This window comes from Hylaeus volcanicus, chromosome 7, assembly GCF_026283585.1.
Source record: "Hylaeus volcanicus isolate JK05 chromosome 7, UHH_iyHylVolc1.0_haploid, whole genome shotgun sequence".
NCBI lineage: Eukaryota > Metazoa > Arthropoda > Insecta > Hymenoptera > Colletidae > Hylaeus > Hylaeus volcanicus.
The window spans coordinates 17,871,505-17,897,401 of NC_071982.1; the positions used below are offsets into that span (position 1 = coordinate 17,871,505).

Sequence of the window (25,897 nt, forward strand, 5' to 3'; positions counted from 1 at the left end):
CTACACGAGGGGATGGTATCGTTCAGAGGCCACATTGTCAACCTTTCCCTGTGTATCTCGAATTCGGCGGGGGAAACGCGGTCGAGAAAAGCCAGATCGATATCTAGCATCCCTGTATGGGCAAAGTACGTCAGCCTCAGCCCTTGCGGGGTATAAATAATGGAATTATAGAAGAGGAGCAATTGTCGTGAATTGCCGCGAAATTTATAGCGGCCCGTAGGTGGTCCTTAAACGGTGCTATCTCGCGCGTCGTCTCGATCAATTCGAATGAAGTTATTAAGAAAATCGTTTAAGCCACGCGACACGTGGGCAGGATGTGTCACAGCCTCCCAGTCGCGTCGAGAGATAAATCCTGCTCTCCCGTCCAGCCAGTGTCATAACAGCTTTCTGCCACTGACAAATACGAGGTTTAATATTTTTTAATTAACCGTCACGATCGTTAACCGAGCAGTAGGTTCGTGGGGATGGTCAGTCTCGATTTCCTGCGAGATAAATTGTCCGCATGCGGGCCACGAATGCGATACTTCCGGCCAGGAACGCCTTCGAATCGTCTAGAATCAAGATTTCGAGCGAGGAGGCGTTAATCCTTTCCTGCCCGTGCCTGTGACATACGGGGAGGCTCGATTTTAACTCGTTCTATTTGAGAAAGTGGGGTACGGTTTATTTCCCCTGTTGCAAGCGTTTCCAAGCATTTCGTGTAATATTCTGTAATGTTCCAGAAAGTTTTATCCAGTTTCTAATCGTTGATAATAATTAGTAGCCAAAATTCTGGGAAGCGATTACAATCGAGGCTATTGTCTTTCTGGCCCGCGACTTAAGTTAATTGGAGACAATCGTATCGTGCAGTTACTCATCGTTTACCTCGAGTTTCTGTCTGTCCTGGAGCTCTGGCTTATTAGTGACTCAGAATATAATGTCAGTGCAACGTGCATACGCGTCACGCTCCTGCCTCGACCACGAACGACAAGGTGCGGGGGCGATGACTAACGAAAATCGAAAGCGATCGATATTAATCTGAATGCGGCGATACCGAAGGCTCGTTTCCTGCCCATTAATATTTATCCTCGTTACAAACGTTTCCGTATCTTTTCATCAGCGTGAACGCGTCCCTGCTTGGATTTTTATACAGCACTACATGTGTTCGTGCATCGATCAACGCTTAGAATATACATATTTATTAATTGAATAGGGTTGTCGTATGGTTTGTTTTGAAAATAATAATTCCTCGATTTCTTTGGCGTGAGAAACGAGCCGGTAAACTCGATTGTTTAGAATTGTTAAGGCAAGGAAATCTCTGGAGATGGAAGTCGCGTCGAGCAATCTCGAGATGCGGAAATGGTTGTGATCCCTCGCTTGTCGGGTTCCACGTCGACGGTTCGGAAGCTAACAGTGCACCCCAGTCGCGATGGGCACCCTTCCGCTGTCGTATCCACGGGGAAACCCCGTGGCTTATCGATCGCGTCTCCAGAAGTAAGATCCACCGACGTTTCCAGCGCCTCGTGTGGGAGGATGAGTCACGGCTGGTCTATCGTGACACAGCCGTATTATTTTTATGGTGTTTTCGCGTGGTCGCCATGATTCACGAGGGTCCTGGCTTTTCCGGCACCCTTCGACGACGATGGGATGAATTGCCCTTCCCTCGTCGACGAAGTTGCCTCTACTCTTGCCTATGAATCGTCAGAAATCCTACAGCTATGACGCATATGGAATCGTGTGTTCGTCTAGATCTACACTGCTAATTATTTCGTGCCGTTCGGGCGGTTTCGTTTTAATAGGAAACATTTGTTAATACCCCAGGGACCTCGTCGAGTCTGAAACGAACCGGGACCGTGACTTCTGGAAGCGGAGGCCGTCGATTAGCCGCGTCGACGAACAATTTATCGCGTTCTGGGAACGAAAGCCTCGAGGGAAAAGGTCTTTATAGGTGTGGTGTGTTTAAAAACATTTTTTTAGCTTGACAACATCATGTGTACATATAGAAGAAAGTAGACTGTAGAAGTGTATGCCTGGATATGCAAAGTGTGTCCAGCATAACGTATTTATGAATACCTCGAGGATTTAAATGTTTATCGAATGGAAAGAGATTTCCGTGTATAGGAGTTGCTTTTGTAACATTCGTTTCATTTTTCGGAATCGATCGATACAGCTTCCAAACAAGTCAAACACATAAACTCTTCCACTTACCTCCGTACAAAAGGAATGTTTTGCTCATAAACATACAAATAAATAACACATCGCTGTAATGGTTCCTTTTTGCATGGTCGCGCAAATACTGTTTACCTCCGCTTTAAAAATATGGTTGAAAAATACGGAACATATTCTCATCCCTGTGTACGTGATAACGTTGCGTACAAAAAGAGGGAATCAATTTTCGTTACTTTTTCAGGAACCCGCCGCATTAAATTTGAAAGCGCGTAAATAAATGAAGGAAAGTGTTCCTCTGCAGAGAAGAGAATAAAGAAGAGCGTTGCGTGACAAACGTTTTGTTCGAGAGGCTGTCGTAGCGACATCGCGAGACCTAATGCATCGATAAATCTCGAATGCCGTGTATTCGACCGTCTATTGGACTCTCGCGTCAGTTTCAACCGCGAACACGTGCACGCGAGCTCACGCACGTGTCTCGATTCTGTCACATTTCACCCAACAGCGCGGCTTTTTCGTTTAAAGCGCCGCCACTCCGCAACTATTTATGTTTTTTCCTTTTTCCGCTGCTCGGGAACTTTATAAACGACGGAAGGTTTTCTAAATTGGACCGGGTCGAGGAATAGCGGAAATTATTGGTGTTATCGTTCATCGGTTTGTTGGGAAGGGAGGCTCTCGGTTGAAAATGAAAATCTAATTTTCATTCCGCCCTTAACCGATTATAAGTCACTGGTACTCATTCTTGCCACTAAGAAAGGAGCGAGAATTTCGTATTTTTAAATTTCTACGCTCATCCACTAGGTTTCGTTGGAAAAGTGAACAAAAATGCTCAGGGAGTTCTGCGCTATAAAGGGTTAAGAAATCGTCGAATGTGGTCGAGTCGAAACCACCCTTCTACGAAGGGCGAAACGATATCGACGAGGAGAGCTCGGAAGGAAGCTAATTCACCGGATGCCAGAAGAATTCCTGGCCCGCAAAAAATTGAACGGCAGCCGTGCCAATGGAGAATTGAATTTCGATAACGCGCGACGATCCTTGGCTGGAATTAAAACGGACGCTAATGAGGACGCGTCGGACGAAAAAACGTGTCGAGCGTCGAACGACGAATTTTCGACGTCGAATCCTTTCCCTGGGTAAAAGAAAAACGGCAGGAGAAGCGCGCGCGAATTCCTCCTTGAATGGGAATGGAATAATTTTAGTGCTCGGCCATTACGTATGCGCACGGTACGCGCGGTGTCCCCGCGACGTTTCAAGAAGCATCTAGCATGAACTAAAATTATTACGCTGAAATTATACGAAACGAAATAGAACGTAGAGAATGAGAAAGAAAGAAACGACGGGTCGCGCTGTCAGGCGAGAAAAACGCCCAACGGAGGTGGAAGCCGCGGCGCGGATGCTCTTCGTCCGACGCTCTTGGCGCCAAGAATTCGGCGTTCCCGAATTCTTCGAGTTTTTATCAGGCGATATTGGCATTCTTTTCGCGTTCTAGCTACGTGTCTCGTCACCGTCGCTAAATTCAACCCATACGGAAGGAATTTATTATTTCTGCTTACTTTAAACGAGCCATTCCTTGAAGATCGTACCTTGGATCCTAATGTCTCGTGGATGGAAATTAAAAATTTTCGTTCTTCGCTTGCGATAATAAAAAAAAAAATGGCGTTACTCGTTTATCGAGCAAACCGTTATGCAATTCTCGCGGTGTCGGGAGATCATTTCGGTTTCTCCTCGCGAACCGAGGAGCAGATCGAGATTGAAGAAGGAGAGCTGGAACGCAGGAATGTCGCTATTTTATTCCAGGATGGACAAAACATTTCCCAGCTAGCTCGCCAAAATAGAGGCGTGCACCTGTCCCTGGTATAAAACGAGGATTCCTCTTCGTATCTCTCCATCTCCATCTCTCGATCCTCGAGTTCTTCTCCGCTGGCCACTTCGCCCCCTGACTTTCCGTTCCGTTCCGTACCTTCCAAGCGCAAACATTTCTCCGTTTCGCCCCCTCCCAGGTTTTCTTCGGGTTGCCCCCTTTTCCTCGTCCATTTTTTTACTCCTCGTTGCCTTCCCTCTCCACTCGGAGGATTCCCTTTTCGTTCTCACGGCCGCTTTCGTCTTTGCGCTCCTCTTGTTTCTCTCGGGAGTGCTGCCACCCGAACAGCCTCTTCTTGCTCGTGTACGCCATAACGCTATTTCCGTCGGACCACGGTGAAAACGTCGTAAGTCACTTAATGCTGGCCGGACATCGAGCAAAGGCCGCGCTTTTTCATCGAACCTCGACCGCAGCATGGCGGAACGGATAAAAGGTGGTAAAAACATCATAGGGAATTTTATTCGCTTGGATAGCGTATACTTTGCCTTGGAAGAGGTACGCTGTTGGAAATGATGTTGCTCTGATTTATTTATGCTAATGTTTTTAGTGTACGGCTGCTCCTCGCTGAACCACGATAAAGATTAGCCTCTGTAGAAAATAAAGAAAAACAAAACCACGAAACTTTCCTAGACGATAGAAAAGGGAACGAACAGGTTTTGTCTCCTTGGAGTGGAAGAGAAATTTCTTCGCATCGAGTCGGGACGTGGCAATATATAATAAGCTTTTTGTTTGACAGAAGAGGCTCCAGTCACATTAAAAACCTCCTCCCTTGGCTTGCCTAATAGGAATGCTTCTTCTAGCCTCCTCTTTGACCCCTCTGTCAGCGGAGTGAACTCCCCCACCGATTCGCCGTTTTTCTTCAACGAGCCTGCGGCTCTATATCAGTCAAAACGGGACCACGTGGCATGAATCTGCCCATCTTGACATGGGAAATTCGTCCCTAGTATCTGATTTCGTCGCGGCCTTGTGCGCTCTGACATCGACGGAAATGGATCAACAAATGAGTCATTATGACAGTCGAGTGAATCCACGTTTCACGGAGATGAAGTGTATGATCCATGTAGTTGTACAAGTTCCCAATGATCCTGTTGACTTAGCCCTCTGTTGCGTGAATTTTATTTTATGTTCTCGAATTTTTTGGCGTTCGAACGTACAAAATGTTCTCGATTTGTTTAACAGGGATTGCGTTTAATGTTTATTTGATGAAATAGAAGCATATGTTCCATATTCGACCATTGCTAATTTAAAAAGCTCGATCACTGTGGTAGCGATGCCAATAGAAAATTACTTAGTTCATCCGAGTTAATGTCGAAAAATAATTAAATACGGTTGAATTCGCTGCATTCCGATTTTTCTTTTCTTTTGCAAATACGATTTGGATCATCGATACATACGTTAAATTACGAATTATTTTGTCTTCGTGGCCAAACACGATGAATATAAAATATATTGAGTGATGTGAAATACCACCAATGGAACAAACTTTATTTTCATAACGAACGCTTCAACTATGCTCAAAGACAGAATAGAGTCTCAATTTCTAGGAGTTCCGTCAAAATACGAATAATTTCGGCAAGAATGTCTAACGTGTCCCGAAAATTTCGGTCGCTCGTAAGTTGTGAATGCACGGCATCTACTATCTGGGTCGACTTGTAGATCAAACTGTTCCTGGAAACGGATTCACGGCAACGCTTCGCGCAGGAAGACCGTAACTCAGAATTTCGCGCAATAATGTCTCGACCAGCCATCGGACGTATTTTCTAAATATCAAAAAGCACACCTGGGACGTCTTGGATCTGTAAAAAATTAAAATCCATCGTCCTCGAGGGCCGTCGGTCTGCCAGAGAATGGGTTAGGGGCTCGCGGGGTCAGATAAAGGTTTGCAAGCGGATGACGCATCTTCGAACACGATGCAAACTCGCAGAATGCATCGGTATCCAAATATAAACGAGTAAACGGTTCGGTCTGCGGACCGTCTGGTTATTTATCCCGCTTTTCCGAGATTATCCCGGGAACCCTTGGCTGACTGTTTCGTCTGTTTCGCAAGGCCCTTTGTTCGTGAAATGGACTTCGTAGACCTCGGTGCTTGCTCTCTTTGGAACGCGTGCCATTCGTTTCTTTGGCTTCATCGTGAGTGAAAGTTGCATCAATTGTTTTGGTAAAGGTGTAACAGTGATTAACATGGCGACTTTGTCCTGTTCGCGTGTACCGTTGAATAATACAGGAGTCGAAGTAGTGGTTTCAAAAAGTAAATACGGAGCTCTTTAGTTTTCCAATTTAATATAATTAAATTCGAATTTCGAGGTTTATCAAATCCAAGAATAATAAATCTAATGAAAAGTATATTTTGTTCGGTCATGAGAACAAACCTCGAACAAGATTTTTGATTAATAAAATTACTCGTCAAGCAGGGGTGGGGATTCATGAAATAGGTAACAGGTGAAATCCAGAAGTTGAAAACCGTATTGTTCGGCTAAAAATTCGTGAGGTTATTAACCCGTCCACACGTGGATGGACAAAGAGGTGCCTTACCTTGAAAGAAACTGTTGACTGTTACATTTTGAGTAGCTTGTACCTATTTACGTACGACGTATTACGTACTTCAACGCCGACGTAACTCGTGCTCCGAAAGACGCACTTACTCGCTCGCAGAGCTCCGGCAAAATATCGGATCTGAAAAGAGGTTGAAGAGACGGTCCCAATGCCATTTACGAGAGAGTGTCGGCACGTAGTTCGGCCCGCGAAAGGTAAGGTTCGTTATAAATACATCCTGTTCGAAAATAGATCTCGGACTGGTGCAACTGCAAACCGCGAATCGTTCAAAGCTTGCCGGATACTCGGACACTTTACCGGGGTCGTGTTCGTTTAACAAAATAGATCAATCGCCAAAGAATCGACTCGATCGACAACATGTGTACATCGATACAAAATCGAGTCAATGGAAGATACACATTCCAATATCGATTCGACATTAAAGCTCTCTGATTCTTCAGAGGTTCTCTGAGATCGACTCCAATTTTGTTTAATTCTCATTGGATGAGAATAAGAAGTTCTCGAGGCATTGATTTTTAATGACAAGTGGAGGATCGTCGATGAGAGCTCAGGAGTTCCGAGGTCTGCAATTTGGTCGCCGAGATTTCGACGTGAGAACTTGCAAGGAACTTCGGGGAGCATCGTTTTTTACGATTTCGCGCTTTAACGCCGGCACCGTCCATCAGGAGGTTCGTAAAAAGCTTTCAGAGTTAAGAATTTTTTCTTTACGACGCCAGCCACGTTTGTACCCGCGTCCTAGATACCTTTTTCGTGCCGGATGCGCGTTTCCAGCTGCGAATGAGCGTGGACCACTTCGATATAAATCAAAAACGCTTCGCGCTCCTTCACGGTTCGCGAGGCGGCGTACTTTTGAAATTGTGGTCAGCCCATATGCCAACCGACCCAGCGGGCATGAAATCGGTAATAAAAAGAAGAAGGAAAGCAATGTTAACGGGCACATGACCAGCTGCCTCTTAACCATTCGTTCCGGGTCGCTGGAAATGTCCTGGAACTAATTGATTCGTTGTTTGAGAGACGCAGTAGCATGTTAGAAGAAATCTTCTAAAAGCCTTTAACAAGGGAAAAACAGGAAATTAATTTGTTGGGCGTATTAGGTACTGTAATATACTAGACATCTAGAGTATCGTCTTTGATTACCTTTATCGCTGTAAAATTCATAATATTTTAATTACGCGTACTTGTTTTGAAACAAAATGGTGTCCATTCGACCGTACTTTTCTACTACAGGGATTCCTTGCGCCATCTAGCGAAACCTTCTTCTCAGTTACAGAGATCTACGTTTGCATCGCATGCGAAGGTAACCTTCCTGTCCTGACCGCAGATAAAACAGAATCGTCTGCACTTCATTAACGATGCGAATTTAACATTTTCAATTTTAACGCTTTTATGATCATGAAGGTACAGTTGAACGTAAAGCTATTCCAATCGTATGTTTTCCCATAAATTTCACCACGTTGAAATGCATTTCTAAAACCTGTTACCAACGTACAGTAGCATTGCCCGACGAGGTAAATTCAAACGAGACGTCGCAGTTATCCAATACCGCTAACGCTGTGCGACTATCGACAGGCATATCATAGACAAATAATAAATTACATGATATGTTTCTTTTATAAAAAATTAATAAATCGAACGCTATACTTTGCATAAAATCTTATCGACGTAAATACAGGCACGAATGACAAATAAGAAAATTTTAAACAGAAATTGGTGGACCATTCGAGGGGGTGGGGGAGGGGGGGCGAAGTTTCGTCGAGAATTAAGACGCAGTTGCTTCGCTGACAACAGAAACGAGTTAGCCTCTTACACGGTGTTCTAATTAGTCCAGATGAGATAATTGTCTTTGGCGTAGCTGTACGAAGAAAGAGAGAAGAGACCTTGCAGGAACTAGTCGTGCGTTCCTCGAATGAATCGCTAAACGGATCTACAAAGACTCTGTTATAGATGTTACCAGCTACGGCATAGCCAAAAGAAAAAAAGAAGATTACATAGAAATAATAGTAGAGCATTTGTACGCTATAATTACCTTAACCTTTACTCGACTCGCGGAAGTGTACGAATATTCATTTGAATCAAACTAATCCGAGCCCTGCTCCAGTGGCATGGCGTTCGCGAATATCCCAAGAATCATGCCATGTTTAAATTGCGCGGTTCAGGTCGTAGCTCCACTGCAGCGATAACTTTTCAAATTTCGTGACACGCTATACCTCCAGACACCGTCATACCTCAGTCGATTATTACGTGTACGTTACATCGGCAGGAATAATAGCCGCGGGCCAGCTATGAGTGTGAAAACGCCAAGCGTTTTTTATCTGTTACGCTGCCTCGTTCGATGGATCTAGGCAAGGTGTGTCGTCCACGTAATTACGTTGCACGAAGAAGAAGAAGAGGTCGTGCCCGGAACCGTGGCGTCAAGGAAATCGACTGTGGAATTACTTTTCGCCGTGGAATATCGTACGCGCAACGACTGGCAAAGCGGCCCCCTTCCGTGAGCTGGCTGCGTAATTACTTTCATGAGTACGTCTGTTATTTTCCTTTCGTTTACTTTTTGTGTCCCGTTTCCAAGAATCGCGACGATTCCCTAGCTCCCGTGATTCTTATTTGCGCCGCTCGGCCGCAGGCTTTTTTATCACGTCGCGTTTTCCATTGCAACGTTTAATCTCCCACGTTGAACGTCGGAGATTCTTCAAAGGACCTATCTACGTCGATCGTGGCAATCGTGAATCAGTAGGAGTCTAGGTTAAAAGCAAGCTGTTTAATCGAGCCTCGTTATCTTTGCATAATTATCAACGCGCTATTTTGCATGTTTAGTTTTTGTGTCATTTCTTCATGTATATGCAGTATTGACGTTAGAAGAAAAATGAAACAAAGTTGTCGTCATCCAGATTCAATGAGAATTTTCTACGAAAAATATCGAGTACCATTGCACGACAAACAATGCAATCATTTCGCGACCAGTAATTAACGTTATATCCGATGTACGCGTTTCCACTGATCGCTGATTATTCGGAAGCATTGTTTACCGGTTTGATTGCACGGTAAATATAATGGTTAATTGTTGATCAGATTACATTTTGCCCAACACGGATGCAGCCCCCGTCGAGCACCGAGGCGTTTTTAATTCATCTCTACCGCGCGCCGCTACAATTACTCACTTAAATTGTTTAGAAGCGAGTTAAGCGATTGAACGAACGCCGTGGCGCATCCGTTACAATGAAACGCATACCCGGTGCAGCGCTGCACAATTAAATTTAAGAACCTAGGAACTCCGAGGACGTTGTATTTCTTGGTACCTCTCAGCCTATCCAAACGCGAAACTTTGCGAGATGAAAAGAGACGTTTCAATTTCATTCCTGTTTTCTTTGAATCGTTTATTTACCTCAACTGTCTAATTTTTTATCTCAGAAAGTACAGTCTCATCTTGAATATTGTAATGCATAGAACTCTCTTCTATTAGGACACTGTCACTTTTTTTCTATTCAAAAGAGGATCTACAACCGCGGTTTAAAGATTCGGAGCATCAAATATTACGAGCTTGTTTTAATTTTTGATTCTTCGTCTCAGTTCTCTCCCTCGTCAACTTTTCGTACTAGTAGCGATAGTTTCAAGCAGCCAGTGGTTGAATGATAGGTCTACGGATAAAAATAATGTTGCAGCTGAAAAAGATAAATGTGATTGACGAAACAAGTTTTTCGGAACTCGCTGTCCTTGACAGTCGGATTCTTTGGCTGAAAATACCGGATCAGGAAGTTGATCACGCGAGGCAAAGGTCGGCAAGAAAGACGCCTCCCATTGTCACAGACTCATCAGAAATTCTTCCTTTTGGTCTCAAGGTTACTGTCGCTAACAATCGCTCGTTTGTATTCTAGCCGGCTTTCCACTTCGCGTGCTGCGCTTCGTGATCCATAGACGAGTACACTTTTGCCGTTATCGCCTACGTATAGAGTCATTTTGCAAACAATTTCATTATCATACCTGACACTTATGCGTTAATAGTATCAATAATACCCGAAAGTGTTGGCTAATGGTTCGAGACTTCACTTTTGAACTGATAGGAAACTGAAGTTATTCGTATAGGTCGTATCTACTTCGGTCGATCAAGTTTTATTCATCGATTGGTTCCCCGTTAATATAATCCAAGCGTGATCGACCATTTCACGGTCATTTTCAGGTGACCATAATGACATGAATAATTGAAAGTATTATTGACAGCTGACTATTATTGATAACTCAATGATATCTCCCAGCAACACTTACCAGATTGTATTAGTTTATGCAGATTGAACGACTTTTGAACGCAGAAACACGTGCGCACATTTGCACAGTGTAATCAATTCTTGAACAGAATCACAACTTTTTACTTCGTTTGATATTTGAGCAATTTACGATAAACACTTGCACAATGTCAACGAAGATCTTGAAAAAATTCTAACATATCTATGGGATAATCTTAAAAATTCTTGGAAGTTCGTAATCGAACGTAAGTCGAATTCTTTGTGGTAATAGAAATAATAAGGATTCTTATTCAATGCTATTCCATCTGTCTTTTTCAGTTCTCGATGAATTACTTTACTTTTCATTGGAAAGAACTTCTCGCTATTATTATTATCCATTTTCATTTCGTAATTTTACAGGTTACTCGATTCCTTTTACTCCGTACTGGTTACCGAATCGCGACCTTCTCGATAAAATAAACCAAATAAAAGGATCATTGGTTAGTTTACGTAAGCGGGAAAAGCACGATTGCTTGCGAAATGATCTGATAGGATCGCAGGACGTTGATAGTCGTTACTGTTGGATAACAGCATATGGATGAGTCGGATGAACGATGAAACTCTGTGATACACGTGCTGCGTGTGCCTTTGCTCTTTGTTTATGTACGGAGTCACGGTATCGTGATTTCCGAGAAATTTCACAACGGTTTTGGACAGGGGCATAGCGGAACGAAGGTCGACCGCGTGTATATTTATATTGTATTTTCCATCGACATAGGCCTTACGATGTATGAGATTACCAAACGTACTCTTCAACGAGTATATTTATGGAATCTGTACGTTCCTTTCTGCTTGATGTTGTATACTTATGAAGAATAAAGAATTAATAACTCAAGTTCTAAACAGGGTGAGATACTCGTTCGCTATATATGTTTTGTTGAAGCTATAGCTTTGTTGAAATCCTCATCTTTTTGCAAAGAACGCGTTGCGTACTCCCTCTCCACCGATCCAGAGATGGTCACCCTAAGAAACCTCGACGAAACTCGTTTTGGATTGGCCAAACGAGTAGCTGTGGAGAGTCAAAGAACGAAAGGACGCTGAAATCGGTGGTAGGAGCCGATGGGATTGCAACTTTCGACCGCGTCGCGTTTGCGAGCATTAATCGGAGGTCATCCCCGTAAGTGGAAACAAAAAATTTCATTTGCAGGAGGGCTAGAGGAGATAGTGTTGTTAATTTCCGGCGCTTTGTTTCTTGCGACCACGGTGGTCGTCCGTTTGATTTCCGTTTGGTTATGCCAGTCCGCGCGAGTTAAAACGAGGAGATGAGAAAGGAAAGAAATTCAAGTGCCCGTATATGTAGATGATAATGCAACGGGTGGGATTGCGCAACGTAGAAACGTGGCGTGACGATTTTAATAGCCTGCGTTTCTTGGAAACCGCTGGTTTGCTTGGAGACGCAGAGGTTGATCTAATATAACAAAAAACTTTAGTATTTCTTGGGAAACAATTGTGATTTGCTCAGAGACGAAAAGCGAGTGTTTCAAATTTTACGTTAAATCGGAGCAAATGTATCGTCCATATGCTGCAATGTGTGACAAAGGAGTCTCGAGGAAACATAAACAATAGCCTGGAAGTATTTCGGAAATAGCAGAGGGGAGTGATAGATAGGACAAGATTTTGGAAGTTTCACGGAGGACACGGAAGCCACCGTGGCGGACGGTTTCTAGAACACGGATGATACAGTGTTTACAGGCGTGGGTGACGCAGTGTTTGCGACTGATTGGGAGAAGTCACGCACAGATTAGGCGGGTTCATTGCAGTAAAGTACGTGGGTCAATTACAGCCGTGTCGTCCTTCTAAACACGTCTGGGACATGATCCAGAGATATCGTTTTCAGCATGCGGGTTTGGGCTTTCTTTGTCTCCGTTTATGTACTCGTTCGGGTTCGAAGTCTGGAAGAAGAGGCGAGCAAACAGAACGCGAGAAAACGAGGTCAGTTTAGTTACGATTACGGAAGACCCTGAGGGAATATTGACTATTCATTCTGATGGTCATTTCATAGACAACTGACTCTGATTATGATGTACATACGGTGTAACGTTCATTTAAAAACTACAGAACACTGTAATATTATTGGCCCAAGATACATAAGTTTCATAAAAAGCAAGTATACATTACGTACAAAACGTGGGATACCTGTTATTAATCTAACCTTGATGCGAAAGTGGTATTTATTCTGCGTTTCCCAATCGATATTTTAAAATGGACATATGTATTTGCGGTACCCAGCCTGTCGAGACTTATGCAAACATGTGAATTCGTTCGAAATAGCTGAGACGAGGATGTCGGGTAGATTTTTGCGATTTTCTATCGCCGCATGGCATAGAGAAGTCGATATTCTGGGAAACGTGCTCGACGGGAACGCATTGTTCGCGCGTCTTCGTGGGCCCCGATGCAACTGCGCTCGAGATCGCTTCAGAAAATTCTTTTCCTTTTCTTGGACGGTCCTGCTCCGTTTACGACCTACGCCAAAAGCGATCGACGTCCCGACGATTCCTCGCGAACGTGACTGGATCGCACGGATCCATCCAGCGCACGTGATCCAGACTCCGGAGGTCTTTTTGTCCCGGTCCATGGTCAAACTTTTATTGGACTGGTAGATTTTATTGGCTGTACGTTTATTATTTGAACAGTACGAGAGTTGCGTATATAATTTTTGCTCGATGAATATTCATACTATTTACGTATACAGAAGTGAGGCAATAAATAAAAATCGTAGTAACTCCAGCCAAGAATGGATCCCTTGTAATAAGTACATTTCTATGGAAACTCTTTTGTTCCATTGTGGGAGATTTGTATATCCACGGAAGAATTTCACCCAACCGATGTTTCACGAATTTACAGAATCCCTTCCACGCGTGACTTTTCTCCCTCTCCAGCGGGTAGCCGTCGGTCCAACGGGGAGGGAGGAATCTATTTAAAGTGAACTTTGACGAATGATCCAGGCATAACGTTGCATCGCGCCAGCAGTTCGCAGTCGTTAGTCGGACTTGGACCTGATTGGAGCGAGCGAGAACGACCGAGGGACCCATTGCCCAGAGACTCATCTTCGAGCACTCCCACCGCGACACACTTTCACCGATAACGATGCTGAGGGAAACGATACTCGTTTTCGCGACTCTGTTGGCGCTGGCCTACGCTACCCAAGTCAACAAGTGCGGACGTGGTGGGTACAAGTGGTTTTTGGGTTTTACTTATCGTGGAAATTTCGACCATCGGTGTGCTCGTTCGGTCTGACAGCGCCGCGATCGGTTCCTAAGTTTCCGTTCCGTTGAAAGGTTTTTTTCTTTTTTGGTGTTTACTCACTCAAGTAACGAATTTTCTCCGTTTAATCGTCGAACACGCGTCGTCTCGCGAAGTAATCCCCTCCTTTTTGGGTTTTACTTATCGTGGAAATTTCGACCATCGGTGTGCTCGTTCGGTCTGACAGCGCCGCGATCGGTTCCTAAGTTTCCGTTCCGTTGAAAGGTTTTTTTTTTTTTTTTGGTGTTTACTCACTCAAGTAACGAATTTTCTCCGTTTAATCGTCGAACACGCGTCGTCTCGCGAAGTAATCCCCTCCGTTGTGTACATTTATGTAACATCTATGTCGAGTTTTTTTTATCATTTATCGGTTTGGTTAAAAAATAGACACTGTTTACGGTAGACCGACGAGAAAGTTCGCGAGTCGGTATCGCGAATAAACGAGTCACTCGCGCGTGTTACCAAGTTCCCTCGAACCGCGATGACATTCGTCCGAGATCCAGACGGCGCGCGCTGTCGCGACGACGGAGTGATGTACATCAGTGGTTACTCTTTGTTGGGCTCGAGGTAATGTCCAAAGAAAGATAAAGTAACACGGTTGCTGACCTTGCAGCATTCAGTACTTAATTCAAATTCAAAATGAATTTACATTCTTTATCTTTTGAAAATATCGTACTTCTCACTCGAGCTAAAAGCAATTGATTTCTCGTTTTCGTTCGTATTTTACATATTCTTTCGAGACGGGTGAGCGGCTTTGGAACAAGTTGGACATTCGGTGTGCAATCTTTCGACTATAAAAAGAGGGCAAACGCGGCTACCTCGTGTTCTTATGATAAATTGGAAAACACTCATTGGTGTCTACGATAAGCCCGATAGAGTGGTCTAGTTCCAAAGCCAGTTCAATGACCGTAATTCGCAGACACGATTTCAAATAAAATAGACTATATACTGCTTACTATTCTAATTCGAATCCGAAAATTTGCAGCTGAGAAGTTCGCGGATGGGAATCAGATTAGGATAACCAATTGCGACGAGCAACCATGCAAGCTGAAGCGCAGAACGACGCAAACGATCGAGCAGAAGTTTGTGGCTGACAAAGATATTGAGAACGTGGTACACGCGGTAAGCGCAATAGTTCTGGGCGTACCGTTACCGTTCGTTGGCGTGGATGGGACCAGTGCATGCTCGAGCATCAGCAATCTGGATGGCACCCCTGCGGGATGCTCGCTGAAGAAGGGCCAGGAGTATATCTACAAACGAGACTTCGACGTCTTACAAATCTATCCTACGGTGAGTACTCGAGGCTGCACGCTCGAATCTGGTCGAGTCTGGTTCGAGACGGTCTTGAAAGTATCGACTGGCCTTGAGGGAACGATGTAAACACGTTAATTTCCTTCGTTCATAAGTATTTATTCATATATACCGCAGCACTGTGTAGGTGGATAAGTATATTACCAAAATAAAAAAAACTACAGTAGAGAGTTAAAAAGGCAGTGCATGCTCAAATAAGTTTCGAGAGCAAGTTGCTTAGGATTGCAAAAAACGTATCGATGAAATGCACTTAATGTACTACTGTAGAGCAGTCACGTTATCGTATAGATTAGCCAAAGTGCGCAATTTAATGGTCGTGAACTTTTACTTTATAGGTCATAACGCAAGTGAAAGTAAATTACTACCGAGCTGTGTAATTTGTGGTTGTATTGAGCCGTAGCAACATAGTTTCCTTGCATTTTAAATAATTCCATTTAGCTCATTTATCAGTCCAATTTCGATAGATTACGTATAGTAAATAAACAAGAGTTTATCGTAGCGACCAGATCGGTCTAAGAATGTCGTAAGTCTCGGCACGAGCGTGGATCTCTCGCGTTATCACGCGTGTCTAGTAAGTCTGCGACGATTTCGCAACACGTACTCAGAACTAGTCAATTTTTTTTAGAAAGAACGTGCTTAGACAGTGTTAAACGTAAACACGCTTGCTCAGCTCCGTTGTATTGCCGTGACATTGATAATACCGTGAGATCTTTCCGCAGATCTCCATGGTGATCCACTACGCGTTGATGGACGGAAACCACACGGTCGCTTGTTTCGAAGTCCCGGCGAAGATCGTCAAGTGAAAGGAGTTGCCCGTTTTTTACTGGGAGAGCTACCTCCGTGGATTCCAGAAGCCGCGAAGTTGTGCCTCTACATACGAAACTTCTGTACAATAAGATGGACGACGTGGAAGAGAGAGTGTTCGCTTTCGGAGACCGTTTTTCCCGCGAATAGAACGAGTTTCACGTAGTCTTGTTTATCGTCGAGCTTAATGAGTATATAGTGCGTACGCGTGATTGTAATTAACAATAAAAACCTTTTATAGAATGCAGAATTTTTGACCTACCAGCAGGTCAGTCGAACCTTGCACCAGCAGGTGCAATTTTCAAATTGAAACGAAAGGAGATGTTGTTTTAGATAGAGGCTCCTCGAAGATCTGATAACATTCATGGTTACTCTCTAATACCTCCACTGCAATATTCAATATTTATTTTCCGTTTTAGAGGTATTCAACCCATTGTCTCAGCAGTAGTGAATTCCAGAGCCTTCCTGATAAACACCTAAAACAATACCAGAAGAGACAAGCCACAATAAAACATCCAGAATGAAACCTAGTAATATCATCTTTTGTACTAATGGTGTTACTCATTATCTGTACAATGCAAAAATATTTTCTTCTGGAGTGGAGACTTTTTCTATCACAAGGTAGAAACGCCGATAACGTAGAGAACTCGGCGAGCAAGTAACTACTGCCACGCGTGGAAGATTGGGAAAATTGAGTCGCCGCGTCGCTCGAACCGCTCCGACGATACAGATAACAGAACGCGAAGATCCATTCTACCTCCCACGAAATCATACACACAGGTACGGTAAAATTCATATAAATTCTCGGATCATACACCGGTATCGCAGAAATTACATGAAACTTGTAGATTTTCCACGTGCCTAGTTTTTCGCTGTTTGCCTAGTTTTACTGTTTACAAGAGGTAGAACAAAACAGATCCTTTGGTTTGATCCAAAAACTTCGCAAACAAATACTATTAAATTTCCCCTAGAACTTTTACTCAGTGCTTGTTCTTATTCCTTTCTCGATTCAAGGAACGATACTTGTTTCGATAAGGGCGATCATCGTGGAAAGTGCACCGGACGAGGTAAATTGGAAAGGAGGAAGGGCAAGAATGATCCATTCTTTATCGCGTTCGACATCAGCGGATAGAAGGGATGCAATATCACGATACAGATTTAATTCCGAGACTGCGAATCTACGTTCGAGTAAAACGGGTGTCCAGATGGCGACCGAGCGTGGGTACATTTACGTACGGGTTCAAAGGGTTGGGATTCGATGATTAATCCTTTGTCGTCGTCGGTTCCTTTATCGAGCTTGCTCTACCCTCGTAACGAATAAAATCATTACACCGAAAAGAGGATAGTGGTTCTTCCACTGCACATCCAGAGGGACAGAGTGCAAAGAAGCAATTAACGCACGCCTCTTCCGTAGATATCCATTTTCCACCATCTGAAATTTTGTCATGGTAAAGAGACGGCTACCTTCTGCAATTTTTAAGCGCCGCAACGCATTCGACTCCGTTAATTTTTAGTAACACTCCGTTGTCACGTTAGTTTGTTAGACGTGGGCTCTTCCACGATCGAGGCAAAACCCTTCCCGCGTTTTTACACATACAGACGCAATCGCGGCGGACAACACACGTGTGCGCAGCCCCCGAGTAAGCCATTCCCTCGTCGAAAAGATAGCTTTCAGAAAGCGCGAGTGGCATTCCTGCCTTTCAGGAGCTTTTAAGATGACCATGATCCGTGACACCAGAGTCGGAGAGCATCTGCTTCCTCATCCGCCTCTTTCGCCCGGAGGTCTCTCACCCTATTTCGATCTCTTTCGCCCCGCTTCGTCTCGCCACCGACCCACCCTCGTTCCTCCGTCGTTTTCATCCCTTCCGCGCCAACCTCCTTCTGGCCCTCTTAAACCACTATAAACCGTCTTCGACACCGAACAGAAAGCAAGCACTCGTCCACGGACGACCGAGTACGCGCAAGTACCTAAACGCGACTATCAAAGGCTCTAGTCGAATCGGGCCGCGCTGTAGTCGCCGTCGGGTCGAGTAAACCTACCCTCGTCGACCCTTTATTTTCCTTCCTCGGAACGTCCCAGGACCAATTTCCGCGATTAATATTGCACACACAAGCTTCGAGCGTACATCGACGGCGATTCTTCACTCGACGACGTATTTTACATGGTGCATCGAATTTATTTATTTATGTATCTTAAAGTGGGTTGCGAACCAAACGTTCAATTCAATGATGACTGTCCAGCGAATCGCTGAAAATGTTTGAGTTAACTCGGTGTAACCTAAATTATGTTTGGCTTGAGTTCTGTTATGCATTCAAATTTCCGTTTAGTTTAGTTACTCACTCTTCCTGGAGGAGGAGGTTGTCTTACCAATCGCGTACCCATTGCCTTTCTCCACTGTAGAACTATGCGTATTCTGTAACCTCTATTGCCAGTGTATCTATCGAGTTTCTCTTACACTATGACAATAGAAAAACTCTGAATGTTATTATCGTGGCCGCGCGGGATTGGTCTGGCGAGAAATATTTTCCTGAATATTTGTTCGCGGCGAAAACACTCGAATGGGAAAAATATTCTACTCGGAACGGTAGCACACGGCGAACCTGCGCAAACCTATAGCTGTAGCTTTCGTGTACAAAGCAGCTATCGCGATTGTTTTCCGAGATAGACGTCTGCGCGGACGTATGCTCAGCTGTTTGCCGTTATTCTTGCAATCGTTACCATACCGCCCAGGAATACGGGGCACATGAATAAATCGAACTCGTTTCTCGAATCTTTTCCATCGTACAGCGTAATCGGAACCGAGCAATCGAGAAAGAAATATTTAATTTGACGTCGTAATCGTTATAATTTGCACGCTCTGGTCTCTCTTTTAAAGACCGATCGCGAGCCCGATAACGATCCAGTCCACAAATCGTGGTAGTTTATCTTGGCATTTGAAGGGTGTTAATTTGTCGCTAGATTTGTCTGCAGTAGTGGTCGGGTAAAAATAGTTACTATCTTCCCAACGTTTTAAAAATATTGTTTTCCCAGCAGACCTGAATTCGGTGTGTTTCGGGAGTCTTTTAAATTTCATTAGCGTTCCTCTTTTCTATATCTTTTATTTTATGAAACGATCGGTTTAGCTTTCGAGAGACTCGTTCATGATTCAAGCCAGTTGCAACCAGCTATGTGGGAACGAACCGCAAGAACATGTGTTGAACTCTTTCGAGGCCAGTAACTTGTTTCACTCTATGAGACGACCATAAAAATAATACGAATAACTTTTGTTAAATGAACCTCAAACTCGACGATCGAGAGTAAAAATCTCTATCGGAATCGCAGGGGTTGCATTAAATTTCATGGGACTGCGGGCTCGACTCGAATTATCGAACAGGGTAGAACGCATGTGCGTTCCGTTACGCATCCGTTTCGGTGGTGTTTACCAGCGCCGAGTATTATTCGAACAGCGCGTCCTTTCGCGTAGGACAAACATCCCTTTCTGGACCAGTATCGGGGGGTGCACGGCGTACAACGTCGAGCCCCTTCCGCCCCTTTCACCCCACTCACAACTTTTCCTCCGACACCGCCACCTCCTAGGGAGGCTTTGCAGGCTGCGCGTCCGTCGCCGCGCCGTTTGCTCGTCTTCTCCGTCAGTGTGCCGTCCGCCGTCGGTCGAGGACCACGTGTTTATGCGTCGCGTCGACCCGGGCCGTCAGGCTGCTCGTCGCGCGATTTGTGCACCCCCGAGTGATCGCCAAGTGATTAAAAAAAAAAAAAAAAAGAACGAACAACCGGCTAACATCACTTGTAGTCGTCACATCGTCGCGCGTGTCTTCTGTTTTATTCCACGTTAGAGTTGACTTTTCGCCCACGTGACAAATACTCGCAGGACACTCCCACAGGAAAATAGCGAATCCTACACCGACTAATTAAATTTGATAAAGATAAAAAAAAAACTTTTGCATCGGTGGAATTTACGAACATGTGAGAGTTTACGAGGGTAGCACGAGGGGTGACAGAGAGATTGGAGAGGGATCCTTGCAGAAAAGCGCGCGAAGCCAAGCGTCGAGTCCTGGCGAGCAGTCCTCCACTTCCGCGTGCGAGATCGACGCGTGGATGATCCAGTGACGGTGTCGCGTTTCTCGAATCTTCCCTCGAATCGATTTCAACAGCGTCCGCGGCCATTGGCGAGCGAAACGCGATTACAGGCATATCCCCGTTCTCCTCGTTTCGTTTGGACCCATTCCAGGGGAATCGAAAATCTGTGGCGAGCTAACGCGATCGAAGATCTCCGCAGTGCTTTTTCGGCGGGGCCTCGTCGGCCGGAGGGTTGACGCACCACCGCGTCGCGGCGCGTAGATTAATCGCGGTTATTTCGACGGTTTCTGGAAACTTTTCTGTCGGAACTCCAAAGGGAACTTAACGCTAGAAGTTGTTGCTGATCAGTGTTACTCCGTTCGCCAGGCTCCCTCGTGGGAAGTTGGGGAGGAACTAGGGGTAGGACTTGAATACTTTTGGACATTTGAGTGAGCAGGATCGAAACTTCAAGTATTAAAGTCGAGAGACGTTGACGAGACTCGAGAACTCGAAGACTTTTGCACCCTCGATAGCATAGGAAGTCCAATGGAACAGCCTACCTGAAATCCAGTCGGGAAGGATTTCTGGACTACTCGAAATACCCAAGGAACCAGCTTGAACTCTGATAAAAACCGAGGACTCGAATACTCCCGACTTGAATCTTCGGGCAATCTTCTTTCATACTCTGACGGATTCGCCAGCCTAGTCGAACCACAGACCACCCGAAAGCTGTAACTACCCTCGAGATCCAAAGACTCTGAGGTAGGTCGAGGCCTGGACCAGAGCACTCCACCTTCGATCGCTCAGGATTCAAGTTTAACGGATCTCCCAGGCTTTCTTCTCCTCTACTCCCAAAACTCGGCAGCCCCGGTCCAAGAACTGCCCGAAAACCACGACGTAGAGGGATTCCTGGAGTAACTTTTCGCAACGGCGAAGAGGACGTTGACCAGGTCATAGCCTGGTCGCAGGGATCGGGTTATTTTCTGAACGACGGTGGCCGTTGGTGCGGTGAACTCTGCGGCCTCGGTGGACATACCATGGTCACCGGTGATTGCGGGTATCATGCTCGTCGTTGCAGGTTATTGGCGGCAGCGGCGCGCGGTTAGATCGAAAGTGCGGCAGATTTTCTAGCGGCGCTGAGGCTACTACGCGTGTCCGACGCTTTAATAACGGGCGTAGAGTGGATGAAAGGCAGGAGGAAAAAAGAAGAAGCGAGACGCGCGGGGGTTGCGGCGCGTGGTGGTGGATGCGGTACCGCGGCAGCTTTAATTAGTGTTTAAGTAGAGAGGAAAAACACGAGTGGCTCGCAGGGGGGGACAGAGGAGACGAGCGATCTTCTGGAGCACGGACGGGTACGTTTTAACGCGCGAAATCGGTTGCATGCATTGAACGCCGTTCGAGTGGCCGCGGAAGGAAAAAATCACCAATTCATCGACGACGAGTGGCGGCTTTTAGCGAAACGAAGAGGGATTCTCGATGATGCCGATGCCGAACTCCACGGGATCGGCGATGATCGTTCGTGACGCGGGAAGGTGAGATCCTGGCAGGCTTCCGGCTTGTAAAATTTCGAGTGAACCGTGTTCTCGAGATTTTAGCGACACTAGATCAAGTAAAATCGTTCCTAAGAAAACGGCTTTTAAGGCTTTAAAGTCTCCGATGGATGCACTTTACCTTGATCCAGATAAAAGGCCGAGTAAAGGACTAGGATAATGTAAATTCTTTTCTTCTAGCGTTACAGGGGGTAGTTTATAGGAAAACCTTCGAAAACCTCGAGTCACTTTCGCAAGACTGTGGTTATAGATTCCGGAGATAAAATTACGTGACGATGGTGAACGACTTTACGATAGATAAGAGATTAACATATAATGATTGATTTACTAAAGAGGGCTCCTATATCGTTAGTAAATTTATTTGGATGATACAACCCTGTACTACACTAGAAGTTCAAAATTTACATTCAACCGAAACACCACTAAAATTCTATTCTATAGCAAGCCAGAACCCTGCTCGAACTTGCGACAGATCGCGAGTGAACCACGATCCCGCGATAATGACTTAATTCTCGCCCAGCTAGTCGACTGAGGAGATCAGTCCGATAAGTGATCAGTGTTTCGTGATCAAAGTAGCGTGGAATAACGAGAGAACATGTGGAGTGTACTGTGGTCGTTCGTTGGACTAACGAAGGCTGTTTCGTACGTCGCTGGGATCTCTGCCACCGTCGACGAAAAATCTGGTGAGTCTCCTTCCCTTTTCGCGTTGAGCTATTTTTCCTCGAGACCTGGCTCGTTCGTCCTCGAAGAGAAAGACGCGCAAAACGGTGGCCCTTTTAAAAAACGGCAAGCGTAATTTCTCGTTGAAACGTTTCCGGGGATTTTGCCACCCCCCTCCAGCAAAATTCCAAAACGAGAAAAACGAGACGCGCGAAGTCGTCCGCTGGTATCGCGGGGCCACCCGATTCCTCGCTATTTTCTCGCTTTTATTTACCACGCTCGGTGGTATCTGGGGCGGAGATTCGCTCCAGGCGACCGCTGCAGTTTTTCGCAGGCTGCGCGTGCATATGTAATAAATCGACGGAATCGGAATCGCATGTCGCGCTCGCGTATTCGAACACAGAGATATATTTACAGCCTGACCAGAAATAACGTTTGCAGCCGTATTTCGGAAATAATGTTAACTTTGGTGTAATACTTTTTTTTTAGTGTAACCCTATTCGGATAAAAAAATAAAGTGATTCATGCAAGAATCTCGTATTCTACGAAGTGGGAATAGGCCTGAAACCGTAACGCGATAATCGGTTGATTCACGCGCGATTCCGTTTTCCCAGCGACGCTGTCCGACTTGGCGACTTGGCGACTTGGCCCGCGGTAAGAAGGGCTGACGTGTACTCCCCAGGTATTACATAATGTACAGGAGACACTAACCCGCTTGTACCTGGATTCCCGTACTCCTAAATCGCGCAGGGCGGCCCCGGCGGGAGCTGGGGCCGTTGGGGAGTGACGACCCCACGCACCCGAGTTGGTTTGCACTCCACCGTGGTCTGCAAATCGGTTTCTTAACCAAAATTAAAGACGCCTCGTTTTCAACGAAAAAAACTTTAACTCTTTACACGCGAAGTCAATGCCAGTGAAGACTGTTCACCTTGACTTCTTCTTCGCTTCATCGTCCTGTCGAGGTTCTTCCCGAGTTAAGTTTTCGGTCGCAATTATCGGTCGCGAACCCCGACGGAAACGAAATTGGCGAGAGATCTCGAAATAATGAGCCGAAGTAATGCGTTTGAAGATTCCAGGCTGCGGAAGCTTCTCGTTATCTCGCGAATTGAAAACTTCATTTCGCCTGGCACCCAGTAGTGCTCGTAATCCGACCTCGTGCTTCTTGTCCTTTGACGCGCAGGATCGCGCATTGTCTTCGACGCGGAAGTTCCCTGACTTGGAGCAACTTCCCTCAACAGCACCGGGAATTCGATTAAGGTCTCACCGTGACTGGAGGGCGATTCGCTGGTTCGATCGGACCCCGATTCTCGGTAGTCGTGCGATCGACGACATTCCACTCGTTCGTGGCCGCCATTGTCGAGCTCCAGTTTCGTCATTTGCTAGGGGGTCGTTCATTTTTGTTTCTCCTGGGGAATTTCGCGTTTTGTGCATAGGGCGAATCCGTAGAAGCAACCAAAGAACGAAGAACGCGTGGAAACTGGAAGCGTATAGGATTATTAGACGTATACGGTTGAAGGGACGCGAGTCTTCAGGAATTTCTCCTTCGAACCCCGTTTACTATAGCTCTTTCAAACTTTGCTCGTTTCTTTTTGCATGTTTTAATGGTACGCGTATTTTTTTTTGCAGATAGAAATATCGATTTTTCGGACGAATGCGTAGTGCGAAGGGAATCACTGAAAAATGAAAAACTCAGCTTTGTGTTAATATAAATTCTATTTACCCGGAACAAATAAATTGCATAGTGTCGTGTTTTTCAAGCTTAGAACATTTGTTCGCACATATTTCTAGGGTAGTTTGGGAAGTTTAGGAAAGTTTGAGTAATAATCAAATAAACGGGGTAGCATTTTAGTCGATACGAGTATAGCTATAGCTGGGAATTAAAATTTATTAACCGCGTATTTAATCATGTGTGACATGGCAAGTTCAATGCAACAGATCGATACTCATCGTGCAAAGCCCTAGTTGCATGGCACGTAACTGTAATTATTTATATCTCTAAAATGATCGACTGTCCGCGCCTGATACTATGCACATAGCATCAGGGACCTGAATACTTCAGCAGCTTGCAAAAGTGTGCCAAAGTCAAAGATGGACGGTCTGGAGTTTCAGTTGGCTATCGAGCCAGCACTTCAAATTATACAAAAATAATGAAACCATATACGTATCTCACTTGGAAACCCTCCTAAATCATATAACAAAAATAATAATCGAATTCCAAACAGATTGGCCGAAAATTTCCATTATTGGAGAAACCGTGGGAAGGTGAAGTTTGAGAAACAACGTGCTAAAGGGTTCGATCGCGAGTTGGGAAGCTGAAGGCCCGTTTATCGAGAAGTTTGCACGCGTTTCCTCTTCCCTCCTCTCTTTGTCACCCAAACCGCGATATACACCCGTCTCTCTCGGCGTATCCCGACGCGTTTTCGTTCCAACCCGAAACGCGGCGACGGATCGAGCTCGTTATTAATTATTGATACCACGGCAATAACTCGACGCGGTAATAATGGTCGAAAATATGATCGCACGGAGGATATACGTGGCGACGGGACGCACGCGGTAAATATATTCCTGTAACGCAACAATTATCGACGGTATCGTTTATTATTGCGCGTTCGTCCAGCGCACGGTCTCGCTCGGATAAATACCGATGCGAGAAGTATCATCGATAAAGTTATCCGCAGGAATAATGAAGTCCTTTCATTAGCGAGTGGCTCGTTTCGCGTTTCGGGACGCGGCTACGCGCTCGATTGCATTTGCAATGTAGGCCTCTCTCGACTGCCAGGGATACGCTGTTTACCAGAGAGAAAATTAATCGCTTCGGCTCGAACAAAATCGCGTTCCCGCAAATTAGAGTCGTGCGTCTCTGGTTTAGCCGATTCTCTGCCCTTGCGAGGCACTTCACCTACGCGTTGTAAATTATTCTTTTCGCGTGCTGTAATTATCGTACACAAAAACAACCTGAAGGGACATCTAAAAAGTGTGCCCATTTTATTTTCGAAAGAAATAATCAATAAAAAAAGAGCCGACAATTCTCATAAATTTTCAATAAAACCTGGAGCTTCGATAATTATTAATCATCCCGTTTTCCGCAAGCGTAAATAAAGAAATAAATTTCCATTTCGAAACAACAAATACGTTATTTCTGTTCAATTGCGAATTGGGAATTGAAATTTTCTCTTTTTTTATATAGGTACAATTGAATTAAAAATTTGCCCAGGTCAGTTTGCGGTCGATCATACTCCGCCCTCGCGATACTCGTTTAGGATTCGCGGCGTGTGGAAGCGCCACCCGTCGCGTCGTGGCGTCGAAGGAAATTCGTAAAAGGAAAACAGTGGTAGTTTCTCTTTGTTCCCCCGCGACGCTGTCGCGCAAAAGGGAGGGAAGATCGTCGCGCATAAAAGCACGTAAAGGCTTCACACGAACGCCGAGTTCACATGGACGACGG

The 25,897-nt window shown here is 45.1% G+C and overlaps 2 protein-coding genes across 5 annotated transcripts in view; both read left to right on the forward strand.

Annotated features, from left to right (window-relative positions):
- Positions 1-13,761: 13,761 nt before the first annotated feature.
- Positions 13,762-16,431, forward strand: LOC128879879 (NPC intracellular cholesterol transporter 2-like). Its single transcript, XM_054129432.1, has 3 exons — positions 13,762-13,996; positions 15,059-15,363; positions 16,104-16,431. The coding sequence occupies exons 1-3, from the start codon at positions 13,918-13,920 to the stop codon at positions 16,185-16,187; spliced, it is 468 nt and encodes a 155-aa protein (XP_053985407.1). The 5' UTR covers positions 13,762-13,917; the 3' UTR covers positions 16,188-16,431.
- A 2,262-nt stretch (positions 16,432-18,693) lies between these two features.
- LOC128879873 (nephrin-like) overlaps positions 18,694-25,897 on the forward strand; it is a 347,536-nt gene continuing 340,332 nt past the window's right edge. The window contains exons 1-2 of one of the 4 annotated variants that reach the window (XM_054129420.1): positions 18,694-21,777; positions 22,268-22,478. In XM_054129420.1, coding sequence (XP_053985395.1) covers positions 22,391-22,478 — 88 coding nt within the window. In that variant the 5' untranslated portion in view covers positions 18,694-21,777; positions 22,268-22,390. Of the gene's footprint in view, positions 21,778-22,236; positions 22,479-25,897 lie in introns of all 4 variants that reach the window. The other 3 variants (XM_054129422.1, XM_054129421.1, XM_054129419.1) reach the window with 3 other exon arrangements.

Bases quoted from the DNA above. Each gene is read 5' to 3' on its own strand.
- LOC128879879 (XM_054129432.1), top strand. From the start codon at position 13,918: ATGCTGAGGGAAACGATACTCGTTTTCGCGACTCTGTTGGCGCTGGCC. The intron at 13,997-15,058 runs GTGGGTACAAGT...GAAAATTTGCAG, and splicing joins AGTCAACAAGTGCGGACGTG to CTGAGAAGTTCGCGGATGGG. The intron at 15,364-16,103 runs GTGAGTACTCGA...ATCTTTCCGCAG, and splicing joins TCTTACAAATCTATCCTACG to ATCTCCATGGTGATCCACTA.